This window comes from Camelus dromedarius, chromosome 11 (assembly GCF_036321535.1).
Source record: "Camelus dromedarius isolate mCamDro1 chromosome 11, mCamDro1.pat, whole genome shotgun sequence".
NCBI classification, from domain to species: Eukaryota; Metazoa; Chordata; class Mammalia; order Artiodactyla; family Camelidae; genus Camelus; species Camelus dromedarius.
The window spans coordinates 44853091-44871643 of NC_087446.1; the positions used below are offsets into that span (position 1 = coordinate 44853091).

The 18553-nt window shown below is 40.6% G+C and overlaps 2 protein-coding genes across 3 annotated transcripts in view; one reads left to right on the forward strand and one right to left on the reverse strand.

Annotated features, from left to right (window-relative positions):
• C11H12orf56 (chromosome 11 C12orf56 homolog) overlaps positions 1-1822 on the forward strand; it is a 68415-nt gene extending 66593 nt beyond the window's left edge. The window contains exon 13 of the mRNA XM_031462771.2: positions 133-1822. Coding sequence (XP_031318631.2) covers positions 133-262 — 130 coding nt within the window. The 3' untranslated portion in view covers positions 263-1822. The remainder of the gene's footprint in view (positions 1-132) is intronic.
• Positions 1-18553, reverse strand: part of XPOT (exportin for tRNA) — a 134090-nt gene that overhangs the window by 106382 nt on the left and 9155 nt on the right. The window lies entirely within an intron of this gene.

An 18553-nucleotide genomic window follows, 5' to 3' on the forward strand; every position in this document is an offset into this window, starting at 1 on the left:
TGTCGCTGGAGTCTCTGGGTTAGACTCCCACCTGTCTAACACCCCTACCCCAGTAAGTGCGCACATACTGATGTGACCAGTGTGAAAAAGTCTTGTTTTTAAAGCTGTTTTGTTTCTTTTTATGATTTGCAGGTACTTTATTCACATGCCAGCCTTGGAAAAAAGGCTCCCATTGTGTTACCCTATTACCCAACCTACCACTCAACTTTTCCATGAACTTCTGAAGTTGGTTGAACAGGAACAATGTGTGAAATGTTCATAAGAGTATAAAATGTTAGTTGGAAGTCAACTTAATATTTGTGAGAAACATTTTTGACTGATTAACATCTCGCTATTCCTGTGTCCTATAAACAAAGATTTATTTGAAGGCTCCATCAATACCTCTCTAAGAGAAGTCTTTAAAGTTTTTGACCTGCTACAAAAAAAAAAAAAAAGAAACTATTTAAATACACTCACATACATAAAGTGGTGCACAAGACTAGTATTTTTCTAAAAGAAAAAGTTTCTAAAGACATAAAAACCTATAAAGGGAACAGAAGTTCATGAAGAGCAAATGTAGAAAGTGCACCTTGATGAGTTTTGTTGGTGTAATAATGGTGAGTGGTGTGAAGTCACTGAAAATAACCAGAGGTCAGTTGTTTGGGGGAGTATAAATTACAAAGTGATCATGATAGAGAAATGCTGGGTGATACGACAAAAACCTCCTTCTCCATCTGTAAAAATTCCATTGACAAGTATTCATGGAAGAATGAGGAGAAGGCACAGGCATAGCTATAAAGAAGGTCAGTTCCTCATTATCCCAAGGAAAGAAGCTTGGACTTTGTTCAACGTAGTTGAGCACATCGGGCCACCTGAGCACCCAGGCACACGTGAGCAGTCTTGTAGAGTCTCTATGAAAGCAGCACTGTCTATAAGCAGTCATGGCTCTCCCACTTATTTAAAAAATCTCTTCACTATATCTTTAGGCAATAAAGTAACTTAATCCAACAAAAAACCTTAAGTTTGGCATCACTGTTGAGCTATTATTGAATTTGGGCTTCTAAGGACTTAGGAACTGGGTCCTCCATTCAACTTAGGACTTGAGGGAGGATCAGAGAAAAATCTGCCACTAAAGAAAGAGCCCCCACACCAGGTTTTACCTGTGCTGTGCAGTGGAGAGGGAATTAAACTCACTCAGGACATCTTATTTCTGGCTCTGGCTAAGCCACTACTTAAAAGCCAGCCGTTTGACCTCAAAAAGTCAGGTCTCCTCTCTGGGCCTCCTGTACTATGAGGAGGGTAGGACCAGACGGTCTCCAAGTTCTCTTCCAGCTCTAACATTCTCTGCCTGGGACGAGACATGTCTTAACGCTGTAACGGGGTAGTGGGCTCCTCTGCTATCCCGGCTCAATGGATGATTTCACATTGATTCCAAATAATCCTGCTTTCTTTGGACTAAAGAAAGCTGTCACCAACATTGCCCCAGAAAGTATGCAGACCTTCTCCACTGTCCCCCATCCAGGACTACAAGTCTTCTACTCTCCAATCTGGGGGCAGAAGCAGCAAAATGGTGTTTACAAGTGTCCTGAGCTGTTCGATGAGGGACATTCCCAAGAGATGATCAATCAGAATACAGAAAGATTCCTGACAATGGCAAGCAACACTTCAAACTGGACAAGTGATGGACAGCAGAGCCTGCAGAATGACAAGAGGATCAACTCCGCTCTGCCTCAGCTTCTCAGCGGCGCCCTGGCTCTGGGCAATCACCAGGGAGGCTCTGGAGAGGGCTCGGGGTTTCTTTCCCGCGTGCCTTCTTGTCCCTGTTGCCTGCTTCTCCCACTGTTCTCCTCAAGCTTAGAGCATCCTTCAGCTCATCTCTGCGAGCAAACGGTCAGTCTGAATGTACCTGAATCTTTCCATGTAGGCCTCAGTCAGCAGCTTTTTTGAATATGGTTGAATATTTGTCATCTTGATTTTCTTATGACACATGGCTATTCATCTGGACAGTCTGGGAGACGAGGGAGCACCTAGAAATTAATGCTTTGAAAGGTTGTCCTGCCACAATTCTTTCTTACTATGTGTTTTTTTGTATAGTTGCCAAAGCCAAGAAAAATCACTAAATAATCCATCTCTATTAGTGATCATACACATTTGATTGACTAAATATTGATCTCAGCCACAAAATAATTATTTTTCAGTGAAACGAGTTGTAGAAAAAAAATTCAATATGTAACTTTTTAAGACTACAAAGAATCACCAAAGAGGCCAGCACACACAGCCAGTTTTCAGGCTGGGTTCAAGACTCTAGGCTCTCTGACAACCTTTAAAAATAAACACTGCCGTTTACTACCCCTACTAAGAGTAAAGTCATAGTAATTTGCTCCACCGTTATATATACATGGGTTTTGAGGTCAAATAACTGTGTTTAAATCCAGCTCTGCACTACTTTTGGACCCTGGGAAGTTACTTAACATCTCTACGCTTTGGTCAAAAACAAAGATATAATCTATCTCATAGGACTGTTAGATTTAAATGAAAAGGTGTTGGTAAAGCACACAGCATGATATGTGGCAAGCAGTGAGGATGCAGGATTTACTATTATTAAAATACTATCCAAGCGGCTGAGAACTTAGAGATTAGTAAGTACAGTCCTTATTTTTTGGACCAATTTGGGAACTAGCTACTATACTCAGCCCTTAATCTCTAAAGCACTGAAGAACACATTCATTTGGTTATTAAACTGAGAATTCAATTTTGTGTTAACAGGAGGGTGATTTAATTGACAAGTGCCTATTTCTGCTATTCACCACCATGAAGGACTGCTGACTCTCACTGACATTCTCAATGTAAGCGCTCTGTGGGAAATATCCTTCCCAAGGGCAGACAGAAAGTTTTCTAGTCATGTAAACTTTTTTTAACCTTTGACTTACACAGCTAATTACTAACTGATCAAACGGACAGAGTCATTCTCTGTCCCTACAGAGTTCCTAATTGATTCACAGTGTTAGAATAAATAAATGAAGAGTTTCTTCATTTTACTGAAATCCAGATAATCTATAAATTACGTAAAGAGGGGAAAGCTTGAAGTCCCTATAATTGATAATGTATTTTACTTATTTCCATACTCTCACTCACTAATGGTACCACTTTTCATAGTGCATAGAAATGCTGGAGAGCATGGTATTAGATGTGCTATAAGGCATTTGATAAAAGTGGTTACAGCTCATTGACTGGTCACATGCTCCAGCCTGTGGCATTAAATTTCCTCCGAGGTTAGAATCCCTCATTTTATATTTAATGTATTGGTAGAGCGTTTTGGTGATAAATGTGGAAGAGAAGCTGGAAACCTCTTGAAGAAATAAATTTGATGGGAAATTTTCAGCAACCTTTAATAGTGTTAACTCACTGTCTGGTTTCTCTCTGTTCATTGCATTTACTTCTAAAATGTAATACTGACTTGCAAGGTCCACTTGGACTTGGCTCTCTAGAGGAGGGAGACAGTCAGCAATTCTTCATTCTGTCAGACCAAGCCCTCTTGTGTCTGTGTATCTGTCTTTTGGATCTGAAGCTGTTCACATTTCGGAGAAGGCAGCAGGACTCTGGCTGGAAATCTGAGTGGTGTAACTTTGTGGCTAAGAGTCCAGATGCTATGTCAGAAAGACCTCGCTTTGATTCTTGCCTGCCTACTTACTTGTCATCAGACTTTGGGCAGGTTATTTAACTTCTTTCCAAACTTCCAATTTATCAATCATAAGTTATTAAAAGGTTACATTAAGGGTTTTTGTGGATTTTCATTCATTTATAGGTAAACACATAGTTCCATGGCCAGTATATACTGAGACAAACCACATGGCATTGCCATTTTTAAGTTTAAAATTGCCAATATCTACCATTTCATATGGTTCAAACAAATAAAAACCCCTCAATAGCTGGTAGCAATTATTCTAACCAGAAAGATACTAACTTTAAGAACTTATACTTTAGAACCCTCCTACGTGGTTGGTGGGAATGTAAATTGGTGCAGCCACTATGGAGGACAATATGGAGGTTCCTTAAAAACTAAAACTAGAGTTACCATATGATCCAGCGATCCCACTCCTGGGCATATACCTAGAGAAGAATATAATTCGAAAAGACACATGCACCCCAATGTTCATGGCAGCACTATTTACAATAGCCAAGATATGGAAGCAACCTAAATGTCCATCAACAGATGACTGGATAAACACACACACACAATGGAATGCTACTCAGCCATAAAAAGAATAAAATAATGCCATCTGCAGCAACATGGATGGACCTGGAGATTATCATTCTAAGAGAAGCCAGAAAGAGAAAGAAAAATGCCATATGATATTCCTTATATTTGAAATCTAAAAATAAAAAGGACACAAATGAACTACTTATTATTAATAATTTAGATGATTGATTTCTTGAAAATGTGTAAGCACATTTGACCGTCCTTTATGATTGGATTACTGTATTCTGTTGATTCTTTAAAAAGTAAAATAACTTATACTTTAAATACATGTCCCTAACTCTAATTTCCCAGGCAGTATGGCACTTTTTATTGTATCATGGCTCATCCTTGCACAGATGAGGATGAACCTTAAATTATACAGTTCAATTACAGATTATCAAGGGAGCATGATATAGCTAAACACGTACAAGTGGAATTTAAGATTTTCCTCCTTGCCTTCTCCCGAAATAAAAAAAATCTGTTCTTCCACCAGACTCCTTCCCCTCAGTGAACTGTACTGCATTCACTCCGCTGCTCAGGAGGAGACACTTGTGAGACCTCTGTTTTCTCCTTTCTCTTCATCCCCCGAACGCAATCCATCAGCAGTACTTATTGGAAACTCCTTCAAAATATGAGTGATCTGCTTCCCACAATTACTGCTACTCTTGTCCAAACCCCCATCACCTACTACAGTAACCTGTTTAGTCCCCCTGCTTTCATTGCTGACCCCTGCAATCCTTTCTCTAAGGTGAGAGTGGAGTGTTCTTTTAAACATGAAAATCAACACAATTTATGACTTAAAACCCTCCCATTGCTTCCCATTACCCAAGATGACACCCAAAGTCCTTCCCATGGCTTCCAGGGCCCCTCATGACCTGGCCTCTGACTACCTCTGTGACCTAACCTAGTCACTCTCCTCACTCACTGCTCCCTAAACACGTCGGCCTTTGTGGTTTTCCTTCCAATCTCCAAGTTCTTTCCAGCCCTGGACATCTGCACAGCAGGTCTTCAAATGTCACTTCAAAGAGGGCTTCACTGATCACTCCAAAGTAGCCTCCCACCCACCGACATTACCTTATAACATATGTGTTTACTTACTTATTCTTTGCAGTGTAAGAACTTAAGTATGTAAGCTCCACGAGGGTCTGGCCCTCATTTGCCTTATTCAGTACATTTTATCTCAACACCTGGATAGTGCCTGGCACCAAGTGTTTCCTCTATGTTGAGTGAAGGAATGGGCTAAAGAAACATGCAGAAGGAGACCACAGAGAGGAGCACCAGCTCCAAATGCCATGTCACAGCAAACTCATGAAAGACTCCAAGTAAGACTTGTACAAGGACTGCCCAGCCAATCTATAGAATTGTGAGATCTAATAAAGAGTTAGATTTTTCAGCTTTACTGAGGTATACCTGACAAATAAAATTGTAAGATATTTAAAGTATACAACGTGATGATTAGATATGCTTATACACTGTGAAAGGACTTCCCCCCTTGCCTCAATAATCCATCCCTCACCTCACATACTTACCTTTTGGGGGGTGGGGTGCAGTGAGACCATTTAAGTTCTACTCTCAGCAAATTTCAATTATATAATACAGTGTTATCAACTACAGTTACCATGTTGTACATTAGATCCTCAGACCTTATTCATCTCGTAGTTGAAAGTTTGTACCCTTGAAAATTTGGAGAGGTACCAAGCTTTCCCTGTTTCCCCCAACCCCTAGTCCCCGGCAACCACTTTCTACTCTGTTTCTATAAACTTGATTTTTTAAATAAATAAAGTGCTGTTTTAAGCCTATAAGTTTTAGAGTGGTTTACTATGTAGCAACAGATAAAACAAGAACATCTTCATTTATTTTAAATAAAATTTTACATTATATCAATGTTAGGGTAATTTCAAATGAACTAATTCACCACAGTCAGGCACTCTAACCAGCATCAGTGTTTTACTCGTCTGTATGTTCTTCCAGCTTTTTTCTACATTGTAAAATCATGTAAGTTTTCCCTTTTGTCACTTTAAATGAATTCAGTAGTATTCTTAAGAGTTCTCCTAGTCCCTTTAAAATGGGATTTATATCTGTCTAGACACAACAGGGTCCACATTGTCACTGACCCTCACTGGGGACGGGCCCTTGGGATCACACAGCGCGAATAACACCTGACCACTTAAATGTTGATGATATATGATAAACACCAAGTGGACTGAGATTGCTTCTGCCCTCAGCCTTCCTCTTCCAGCCAGTCCCTGAAAGGGACTGATGAGGGAAATCTATAAAGCTCGGAGGAAATAAGATACATTTGAAGAGTGTTGGTTTTTTTATCTGAGAGATTTCTGGCTTCTGTGTTTGGGAAAACCTTGGGGCAAAGGGTTTTTTTTTTTCTTTCCATTTTTTTCTGGTCTTTGTTTTCTTTCTTGCTATCTTTTGCTTGGAAGGTGGCTTTGACCCTAGAGAGCTAGGAGACACTACATGCAGGTGAGGCAGGAGAAAAGGAAGCAAGATTGATTGTTTGTCCCAAGATTCTGAAAGAGGCAAAGGGGACCTTTAAGTTTTCTTCAAGACTCCAGGAGGGGTGTGGGTTTTGGGGTACAAATGGTGCCTATAAATAAAGATGCTGGATTTGACTGAAGCACTACCCCCTCCCCTCCTCCTCCCACTTTCGGTGGCGATGGGGACAGAGTAGTGGTGGTGGCAGTGACGGTGGGTATGGCGATTTGCTTGTTTTGCCAGCAAGGAGAGCAGCGGAGGAGGGAGAAGGAAGGTGTGGATCAAGTGGCAAAGGGCCAGTGTGGGCTTTTGTGGGCTATCCTGCAAAATCTGCCATTGTTTACAACACTGTTTCCACAGGAGAATTACCCTGTCCTCTGTACAGCTAACCTACAAATGCATTTGGAAAAGGACCACAAAGGGACTATTTTGCTTCTATTAGAAACTCTAACCAGCAGAGGGCACAGCTGGATTAGGAGACAGAGATAGAAAAGCAAAACTTTGCTTTAACCAGGAGCATTGATTCTTAAACTTTTAAAACTCCTGCAGACCTTCAAAATTCAATGAATTTTTGTTGTCCTGCTTCTTTAATAGGTACTAACATAAACCCGGGCGTGAAAAAGTTCCAGATGCTCTTATAAAATCAACACTAATGTATGATTTAAAAATTTACGAAACTGAATGCAAATTAATATCATTGATGTAATACATGACGTTTTGCTCAAACTCTATCTCCTCTCACAAGAATGAAGATGGTGGAATATACCACACAGGCACTTAAGTTCAGTACCCTGCTATCACGTTTCACTGCCTCCTTTCAGAACTACCACACGTTTTTATGTACAGGCCATGCTGACCTTTGACTGTCCCTTGGCTTGAATGTTTCACTATGTATGCAGTCTGCTTCTGTTCTCTTTCTGGCCAGGGACAATAAAAGTTCTCCCACTTAGGGACAAACAATAGATCAACATAAACAATGCAAACACAGGCATTTCACTGAAATGAACATAGAACTTTAAATTCCCTAAGAAACCCCACAGACTTTCAAGTTGAAATCTAGACCCCAATTTGAGAGGCTCTACTGCAGAGGATAAGGGGCTCAAATGTTTAAAGCGTGCTGACTTAACATCATGGTTTCCCTGGGGGGTTTATGTCTTTTCCCCCAGCACCCCCTGCTTCATTTTCAACAGTGTCCTCATTTGGATGATAAAGTAGTAAGGTTGTACCTATACCCTGGTCAGAAGCCAGGCCTGGCGTGGAATTCTAAGATCAGGGAAGCCCCGTGCCTTAGCAGGGGGAATTAGAAAACAGAAGTCAAGTTAAAGCCACCTACAGAAGCCTCTCAAGCTTCTCTCAGAAGCATAATTATTCCAATACCAGCAAAGCTTTGGGGGTTAAACCAAACTTCAGACGTATTCTGATCTTTTGTGACTGAGAGGCCTCGGGGGTTCCCCGGACTCCCCACACCCACAAACCACCACCTCAAAACACAGGCTATAAGAAAGGAAATGCACAAAGTGAAAGATGTCATCACAAGGAGGAGGATCCTCTGATATCTGAGAGCATATAAGGTCATTTTAGGGTAGAAGGAGAGAAACTCATATAAGGGTCACACTTACTTGGAGAAGCTGGAAGGCAGGACAGCAGTTTTGTAACCGTATGACATAATCTGGCTACCATCACACACCAAGCTTGCTGCACAGCAAAACGATGCCTCGCCGCCAGGTCTTAAGACCAAATGCAGTTGCCAATGTGACTTCAGATGGTTCAGTGTTAACAATAATGAAAAGATGCCACAAAAATGTGATTTTTAAGGAGACTGAGAAATACTTCTCTAAAAACAGCCCACAAACTGAAATTTGCTGAGATTGGAAGCTAGGTCTGTGGAAGTGATACTTAGAGCATTCTGGCAACTGTGAGTCCTCATTCCTTCAGATGACGACTATTACTAGCATTACGTCATAATTATCGAGCCCCACCTGGGGCAATGTGTCATATGGACAGGGAGGGGAGAGGGCAAAAAGCACCATGTGTCTCTGTCACATGTGCCGGGGACGCTCAGTGTGGGGACAGTGTGGGGACACGCGGTCTGTCAGAGGTTTAGGAGGCTCCATATGACTTGCGAGGATCTCGCCGTCCCAGAGACAAATCAATTCAAATCAATAAGCATCTATTTGTAGTTAGTTGGATACTTGGGGTATACAAAAAAATTAAAATAAAACTGCATCCCTGTTCCTATAAGCTAAATTCTCTAAGCTAAGTTATCTGAGTACAACCTTCAAAATTTTTGCCATATCAACTGTATTTTTATTTAATCCATGTTTTTGTAACATCATTATTTACTCAATACTTTTCTAGTATCTCTCCTACTTCAGCCATGTCATAAAGAATATCTGGTAAGTCTTGGAATTGATATTCTAGATACATATTTTTAAATACTTGTGTTTACATATTTCTAATGTGCATTTTAAACACAATTAAATTTTTAAAATGTCTTTTCCTTTGACTATCTAAAATAATCTTTGTACCACTCTACAGGAATGATAACAGTAATGAACACTTACAGAAGACAGTTTACAAGGGTAGGTCAGGTCAGATGACAGAAGTATAAAGAAAAGGGCTATAGGAAATCACAGAGAGAATTTAATCCTGATTGGGTGCATCAAGGGGGCCTAACTTAGAAGATTTTGTATTTGAGGAGGTTTTAAAAATGTCTAAGCGTGTAATATTTTTTGAAAACTAAAGAACACGGCAAAATGATAACGCGTGCCAATGCTTGGTGGTGAGCACGCAGATATTCTTATGTTATTCTCTTCTCTGTATGCTTGAAATAGTTCATGACAACAATAATAAAATGTGTCTAGGATTTGGAGAAGAGAAAAGCATTCCAAGTAGAAAAGAAAGCATGAGCAAAAGCACAGAATCCCGAAATGCCAGCTAGGTGACTTCGATACAAAGTGAGCGCTGGAAAATTAAGATGTGGCAGATCACAAGGGACCCTGGCTAAGTGGTTCTGAATAAGAGGTCTGCTGGTGTGGGAAATCCCTGGAGGTTTCTGATGAACAATATATGATAGTCTGATAAACAATATACGAATATTAGGAATAGAACTCTGGGAGAGAATTACAAGATAGGGAGAACTCACATTTGGAAGGATTATAATAATGATTCAGGTGAAAACATGGCAGTCTCCCTAAGCTCCGGCACATCCTGACTTGCTCCCTTCCTCTGCCCACTTGCATCCTGTTTTCATTGTCAGAAAATCCATTTCTCCTGGGTAGGCATGTTTTCTCCTTCCCACCCTAGATCCTCTGTAGTCTCATCCAACTATACTGTAAACCACTGAATGTACGTTTTAAAAGGGTAACTGTACGGTATGTGAATTATATCTCAATAAAGCTGTTAAAGAATAAATAACAGGCTGCAGGCTAACTGGTCCTGCAGGTGGCAGTTTGCCAGCCTCTGCTCTAGACACCAGATGAGCTGGCTCCTCTCAGAAGCCTACAAGTGGATTCAGCATTTTAAATGTGGAAAATTCAGTTTGGAAGAGCTGGAAGATGACTGCAGTCAGATAGGCCTTTGTTTTTGGGTGTTCCTGGCGAGGGGATCTATATGTCTTGTAGATGTGTGATGTAAGCAATGATGAACTCCTGTTTGTAATTAAAGCCAGGAATTCAGCCCACACACCCAGACACACTCAGACTCACCACAGTTCTCATTGCGGGGTTCTTGCATAGCCACTAGGCTGCAAAGACCTTCCCTTAGTCCCAGCCAAGCTTCCCAGGCAAACAATCATTTTGTCCATCTTTCTTCTTCTAGCCCATCTGGATAGTTTGCAAAAATTCCTCAATTTGCCATGATTAAAAAACAAAGCTTCATCTCATTGCCTCTTGAGAGAGGTAATGTGAGGGGGTGATGGTAAAATTTAATCTGAAGTTTTCTTCTTGTAATCAGAGTCTTGGCCAAGGGAACTTGCTTAGATAATTTCTGTACTGTACTTACAGCCCTCGGCATTCATTCCACAAATATTTATTTAGTGGCTATGTGTCAGGCACTGTTCCAAGTGGCAGAGACACAAGAGTGAACAAGAAATAAAAAATCCCTCTTTCATGGCATGGCGTTTACATTCTAATAAGGCAGAGTCTGTCCTTCTTTTATCTGCATGTTTCCATAATGAAATACTATACTTTATTATCATTAATTAACCTCCTATGCTTCATGAGAGGTCATTTCGCCTCTCCCTCTGCCTCTAGGCTGGATGGACCTAAACTCTTCAGATGGAAGTGTTAAGTCCTGTGAGTTCTGTCCACAGCACAGTTTAAAAATACCCACTTTTCTAACAGTCCAAACCATTATCACTAATATCTAGGCTACAGCAGTAGCCTTTTTATGGGTCCCCTGAATCTTCAATTTCCCCATAGTTATTGTTAAAATAATCAAATCTCATCATATCCTTTCCTTATCTAAAACCTTCCAGTAGCTTTTCCATTTTTCTTAGGATTAAGTCCTAAATACATAACCTGGCCTGTGGTAGCACTGCATATCCTGGTCCCTACCTTCCTCCCTTCAAATCACTCTCCCTTGGCTTGAAACATTCCCACCACGTTGGTCTCTCTCTCTCTCTTTTTTTCTTTTCTTTCTTTCCCACCCTCCCACTGGTCTTCTCTCTTTACCATGAACATGCCAAGCCCCTTCATACCTCATTCATTCTTGCATTGACAAGATTCAGCTTACATGTCATTTTCTCAGTAAGGCTATCTCTGATTCCATTCTGTTACACACTTTTAGTGATTAGTTATTTATGCTATTATTTATTTAATGACTGCTACCTCTAGCAGACTATGAGCTCCATGAAGGCAGGGCTTTCCATGATTTGTTTATGACTGTATCGCCTTACTTAGCCCGGGATCTGGCTGATCACAGATGCTCAACAGATGTTTTCAATAAGAAACAGATGTTTTGAAAAATATCATTTAACACAGGAAGGCTATGAAATTACCTCAAAAATGGATAAGTATTTTATGACCAAATATTATGATATCAATTAGAATAAAGAGAATGAAAACAAGGACAGAAATATGACTAGAAAGGTAGGAAAGGAGATGCGGAGAGAGTGAGAGAGAGAACAGAGGTGGAGCCAGCTATCGGCAAGAGACGGAGCCTGGTAAAAAGAGAATTCGTTTAAAATAAAAACTGGTGAGGACTTGACTGAAGGAACATTTGCTTTAGGAATCATGCTTTCAGGAGGCTAGGAACATTGTCATCCAGGACTGCTACCTGGGCACTGGTGGGAATAAAGATCATCCCAAATTTTGTCTTTTTTGTCTACCTCTTTACCTCTTTTGTCTTAAATCTTAGAATCTCCTGAATGAGATACTACAACCTTCCTCGGGAGGACTAGAAGTTTTAGGAAATAAAGCAAATGGCAGTATTTCTGCTTTTAAAAAGGAAGCTTTTCAGTTCACGTCCAGCCACAATTCTGGGATAATGTGTGCTTCATCTCTTCTCTCTTTAGGCCTTGCGGTAGGTGATAGCTAAAATTTTTTTTTTTTTGAAAGAGAAACTTTGCTTTTATCATTAAGTGTCAAGAAGAGGTCATTTGTAGGAAAAAAAATGTTTAATAAAATGCAGAAAGCACAGCCCCAAGGGTCTCCATGAAGACCTCTGCCTTACATATTAATGGATAAATGGATGGAAATGCCATCTTTTAGCAATGCAGGTGAGAACTACTGGAATGAAAAATCAGAGAAATTAAGAATTTAATGACACGTACATACTTAGGAAAAATACTCAAAAGATCTCGGGGGGGCACAAGGTGTGTGAATTTGAATGATGCCACTAAAAGAACCAAACAAGTCCATGAGCATTCAGAACACAAAGGGAGAGTCCCTTTGTCCTAATGGGTGCTCCAATCTCCTACCGGAAAGAAAATGTTGACAAAGATATAATTCCAATCTACTTGGGAGTTTAAATAACGTCCAGTTATGAGAACAACATTTAGATTTTATTAAGAAAAATGATAAAAATGTGCTGGGGTTCACAGTACGCCATTAGCATAAGTGATTACTGTACTCATTTCAGCAACTAATTACTGACTATCAACTGTGTGCTACTCACATAAAGAGTAACAAGACCCAGCGCCTCTCTTCGAGAAGCTTACTACACACAAGCTTATAATAAGTTAACTACAAAAATAGTTGTATAATTCGGTAGTTGATAACAAATGGCCAGGAGACTCAGAGTTTTATGACAGAAGGTGAAAAGACTTGTATCTTACTGAGATAATCAGTAAAATTTTCACAAAGGAAGGAGCTTTTGAGAGAGGCTTGGAAAAAAGTAACTTTTTCTTAGTCTGGGATGTGAGAGAAGAGCATTCCAGGAAGTGGGTATAGTAACAGCAAAGGTAAAAAAGTGGGAAAGCAGGAGAGATTTTTAGGAAACTCAACAGCTACGTTGCCAAAGTGTAAACTATATGTGTTTGGGAGGGGGCAGCAGGAAACACTACAACGAACTAGACAGGTAGGCAGGAATCAGACTGCAGGAGCTTTTCAAATTCATTCCCTTACTCTTTTCGACACTGACATTCACCGAGCACCTGCGCCAGCCTTTGTGCTAAACACAGTGGGGGCGGGGACGGGGAGGGGGTGTGGAGAGGAGATGTGAGTGCTGTAACCACACCAACTGTGTATTCACAGACTTTCATAACTAGAGGCCTAAACATTCTTTTCATAAAATGAAGTCACATTATTTGTCTGCTCCCCAAATTTCATACTGAATTAGTCAAGCTTATTAGTAGTTGTGATCTGAGTCCATATGATCTGTGTCTCACAGGGCATCAAAAGTAATTTGGATGAAGAAAGAAACACATTTGCAACGAATTATACTTTTCAGCTGCACTTTAGTTTCAAAGAACTAGGTCAGATTCCTCATTAGGTTTGGAAGGACTTAACCTGTTCCTCTCCAGGTTCCACATGAGGCTGGTCCCACTTGGTTTGTCCCATTGGGGTGATGCCATGATGATAATCATATCCCAGGAGCTGAGCCACCAGACTGGCCAGATTTGGGCTTTATCAACTGACAGCTACTGCTAAAGAATTCTAAGGACAAATTCCTGCTGCTGTTTTCAGCCTTGAACATGATTGGAATATCAGTCTACAAGCTGGAGGTGGCACACGTTGAGGATTTGCTGAAACTACAGGAAGCCAGACTTGAAAGTGGCAGATCTGGGTACCCTGGTTATTAAAATAAAGAGGGCACGTCCACGTTCAAACACTTTTAAAAAGAAATGTGAAATAACAAAACATTAAAAAGAGAAATGGAAGTAACTGAAGTGCAGAGAAATTATATAGATGGCAGTTAAAATAAAACGTAAGAACATATTAGGGAAAAGGCTATAATAAAAGATTATCATTAACTCGAGCTGTTATAATAAGGAGGCTTCCCAAGCTGAGTGTCAATTGAGTAAAAGGTGGGGGCAGGGGCCTAAAAAGCTTTCTCAGTTTGAAGCTCAAATCTGTGGAACTCCCTGTCCTCGGGGTTTTAACTCGGGCCTGGAATTGCTGCCAAACCTGTCCTTGTGCCTGGGCAGAAAGTCTCTACACAAAGCTTCTAGGCCTTGAATGACCTCACTGATGAAAGTGAATTTACTTACTATTCGACTTACCACTCACCTGTTAGTCTTCTAATAATACAGTGTCTCAGAGTCCCCAGTCTCTGTCCTTTCACCCTCTCAACCTGAAATCCGTGTTGGGCCAGCCCAGCAGGAAAATGGCCTAGTTTTGATCCCCTAGACAACATGCAGAAGTCATTTTTTATATCACATTTCTGCTAGGTGACTCTATAGTTTAGAAAGAAAGATATAGCAGAAACGCCATTTACTCAGTTCAGTCAATCAGTACACATGTTGTAGTGCCTAATATATTCCTAGCGCTGTGCTTGATCAGGAAGAGCAGCGTCAGAGGCTAACAGTCAGAGACACAGGATCAACATAGTTAAACAAGGTATAAGACAGGACACGATTAGCTCTTCTCTCTCCTTTGTATGTACTGTGCTTAGAAGGCACCCTTGTCAAACTGCCTTGCTACCATGGTGACAGTTACTAAGAAATGCACAGATCCACATACGAACAGGTTACAGAGTTCTGTTTGGTTGCTATTGTTAAATATGCAGTTTCTGCACTGAGATGAACGGTTCTTATTATCAGTCTGCAATTTTCTCTATGAATTCTCTGTATTTAAGTCCTTAAAGAGCATGTGGACCCATCCACGCTGACCCTGCTCAACTTGGGGGTTTTCCCACTGAGTGGGAATCAGGCTTTAACCCTTCATGTGTCGTCTGGAATGACCTCAGTGTCCCACGCTTCTCAGTTGACCTGATCCTTTAATTCCCCAAGGCTCCCCCAAGGTTAAGAAGGAATTCTTGATCATCTCTAAACTGCTTTTTGTCTCTTTAGTGGCTATCATCTCCTCTTTGCCCCACCTCATCCTGTTGTGACCACTGTCCCCTTCTCATTCATTCCCCAAGCACCATTACATATAAGTGGTAGTTTATAAAAGACTTTTACTGAAAGTCTGGGAATTAGAGGAAGGACTACACTATAGCACAGGACAGGAGATGTAAGTACATAAAAGCTCTAGTGCCATTTTCAACATAGGGAATTTCTCACTATATTTTCTTCGCAGGACCTGCCTGGTGCCGTTTTGCTCAGCGTTCCTTCTCCTCCAGCTCTTTTCCGAGTTCTCACGTCCAAATCACTGTAATTTTATTATTCCAAGCAGTGTAATTCTCAGAGTCAAACCGTCCTCCATGTGAACTAACTCACAATCCCAAAAGGCCCATCTATTTTTTTCCTCTTCTCAAACAAAATCTCCACATACCCCAGAGGTGAATTTTGCCATTCCCCTAGAATGTAAAATAGCAGCTAAATGTAGCTATTTTTAATAGTTATATTAAATTAAATAGCTAAATTCAATCTTAATTCTCTTATTTAATCTGTATTTATAACTGTTTTTCTTGAGAATGGCTGAACTACCGATGTAAAGTCAAAGTTTCAGAAACATTCTGCATTGTGCACAAGTCATTCATACACTTGGAGAGAATTGTAGTTCCTTTTTTCTTTTTAAACTTCATTTTCTAAAGAAGTGATTCCTCAAAAGATTGAGAAAAACTACAGAATGATTTGTGATTTTCTGATTGCCCTATAAGAGACAGGAAGCAGAATAAAAACGGGTCCCCCATAGAAAACTCCCTTCTGGGTCTGGCAGTATTCACAAGCCAAGACCCTTTTATATGCACACAACACAATTTTCGTAAGAGAAACCTTTCCACATTCAGTCACAGGAGTCGACGACTGGGGGGTGACCACAGCTCTGCTTTAAGGGTAAGGATCTTATCTCTGACAAAAGGAATGTTTCCAAAGGTGTTCAGTACTGATTTCTCTCCAGGCAGCCCTAAGTTACATCTGAATGTCACCCCCAAAAGAAAGTAACATCTGACAGTAAGTACAGTTTCTTGTGAAGATGGATACTTCCCTTTGGAAGTATATATGTATATACTATATGCACACCTCTTATGAGCCTGTTGTGTACTATGCAGAGCACTGGACTAGGTACCATGGAAGATGTAAAAAAAACAGTAAAACAAAACTGAAATCCTACAGGAGCTTAGAATTCAGAGGGTGAGAAAAGTTTTACTATGCAGAAATAATAATTATGGAATGAAAAACAAGGTAGAGTTTATTCACAGAGTTCTGGGATTTCAGAACTAGAAGTATTTTAGATTATTCACTGATCTGCAGAGGAGAAAACTGGAGTCCAGAAAGGTTAGGAATTTACCTGAGGTCACACAGTGAATGAGTGGCAGAGCCAGGAAGAAACCACAGATATCAAGAGCTCTCTCTACCTTACCACATTGTAACAACCTTTAAGCATCAACTCGATCCAAGGAAATAAACAGCTCAAGATGACACATGTAAAATGCTTAGCATAATGTGTGCAACCATCAGCTGACATCATTATCACAATCATCACCACAATGATAGTGGTTGATGGTGGTATTAGCCAGAGCTGGATGTGAGTTCCAGGTCTGCCACTTCCTGTGTAACTGCAGAAGAGCTACTTATCTTCTCTACACCTTACTTTCTTCATCTATAAAATGGGAATAAAAATAGTATCTACCTAATGGGTATATACCTGTCACTTGAGTATGTTCAAACACTAGCTGTTCCACAGTATTTATTAACCTATGTAGGTATACAGAGTCAAACAAGGATACACGCATACAGGGTATCAGTACTTCTCTTTGCTTTGCTAAAAGGAAATCCAGAACGTTAACATTTTTTTTTTTTTTTTTAGATTTCACCCTATACAGATACCAGCACACAAAAGTATGGAACAAAGAAAATAGGAAAATAAATGCTATTTGGGATGTTGTATTATAGGAACTGTTTATTATTCTCAACAAATATACACCAAGCTTCAGCTTTCAAGGAGCTTGTAGTCTAGTGGAGGAAGAAACCAGGATGTTTTGATAGGGAGTGATATACACATTGCAGAGCTAGAGCTAAGAGCTAATGGAAGCTCACAGAAGGGCATCCCATCCTGTAAGGGTGGAGGTAGGGAAGGGAGTGTCAGAGAAGTTTTCTCAAATAAAAGAAAAAGGAGCTGGACAAAGATGAGAAGAGTTGGGAAAAGCCTAACGCCACAATCCAGCTGTGGTAGGTACTCTGAACTGGCTCTCAGCATCCATTCCAAACCTCTAGTGTGCTTTCTTATCCTGCAGGTTAAAAGCCACACCTTGCTCATCTCCCTGCAGTTAGGGTTCTGTTCTGCCAATTAGAAGCACTTGGGAGATGGACTGCAGGCTGGAGCCATCTGCTTTGTTTCTGCTGGCAAACTCAGCCGTGGGTACGCTGGGCTTTTCTGCAGCAATCATTTCAGTGTCTAGGTGCTAACTCCATGGGCGTTGAGAGGTAGTCACATGAGCAGTGGTGGCTTCCTGATCTTTGTGGGGTTTTTTGTTTTTTGTTTTTTTCAAATGGAGGTACAGTGGATAGAACCCAGGATCCTACGCATGCTACGCATGCATTCTCCACCCTTCCTTCCTGATCCTTAGATAACAGCTACAATGGTCTGTCTTTGAACTCAACAGTACCAGTGGAGTTCCCTGACGCCCCATCTTCCTGATTAACTGCAGAGGTAGCAGCTTCCTTGGCAGACCAGTCCAGCAGTCTTGTCCTAGAAATCATTCCTGGAAACCCCGCTTTATTCCTTTAGCCTTTCCAATAACTTTGTAAGCTCCTGATACCCTGTATTAAATCCCTTGTTGCTTAAAATAGTGTGAGTGGTTCCTATTTCTTACACCGAATACGCCAACAAAATACAAAAATGCAAAATGTGCATGAGCAATATTATTTGCAGGGGTCAGCAAACTTCTTCTGTCATGGGCCAAGATAGTAAGTATTTTAAGCATTGTGGGACACTTATGATCTTGATCTCCTCTTCCTTCCCCTCCTTAACACCAAGTGTTAAGTACATTCACACTGGTGTGCAACAATCTCCAGAACATTTTAATTTCCCCAAACTGAAACTCTATACTCCTTAAATAACAATTCCCCATTCCTCTCTCCCAGCCACTGGCAACCACCATTGTACTTTCTGCCTCTATAAATCTGACTGCTCTGGACACCTCACATAAGTGGAATTATACAGTATTTGTCTTTTCCTAACTGGCCTATTTTCCTTAGCAAAATGTCCTCATGATCCATGCTGTAGCATGTGACAGGATTCCCTCCCCCCACCCCCCAAGGCTGAAAAATGTTCACTTGTATGCCTATATCACATTTTCTTT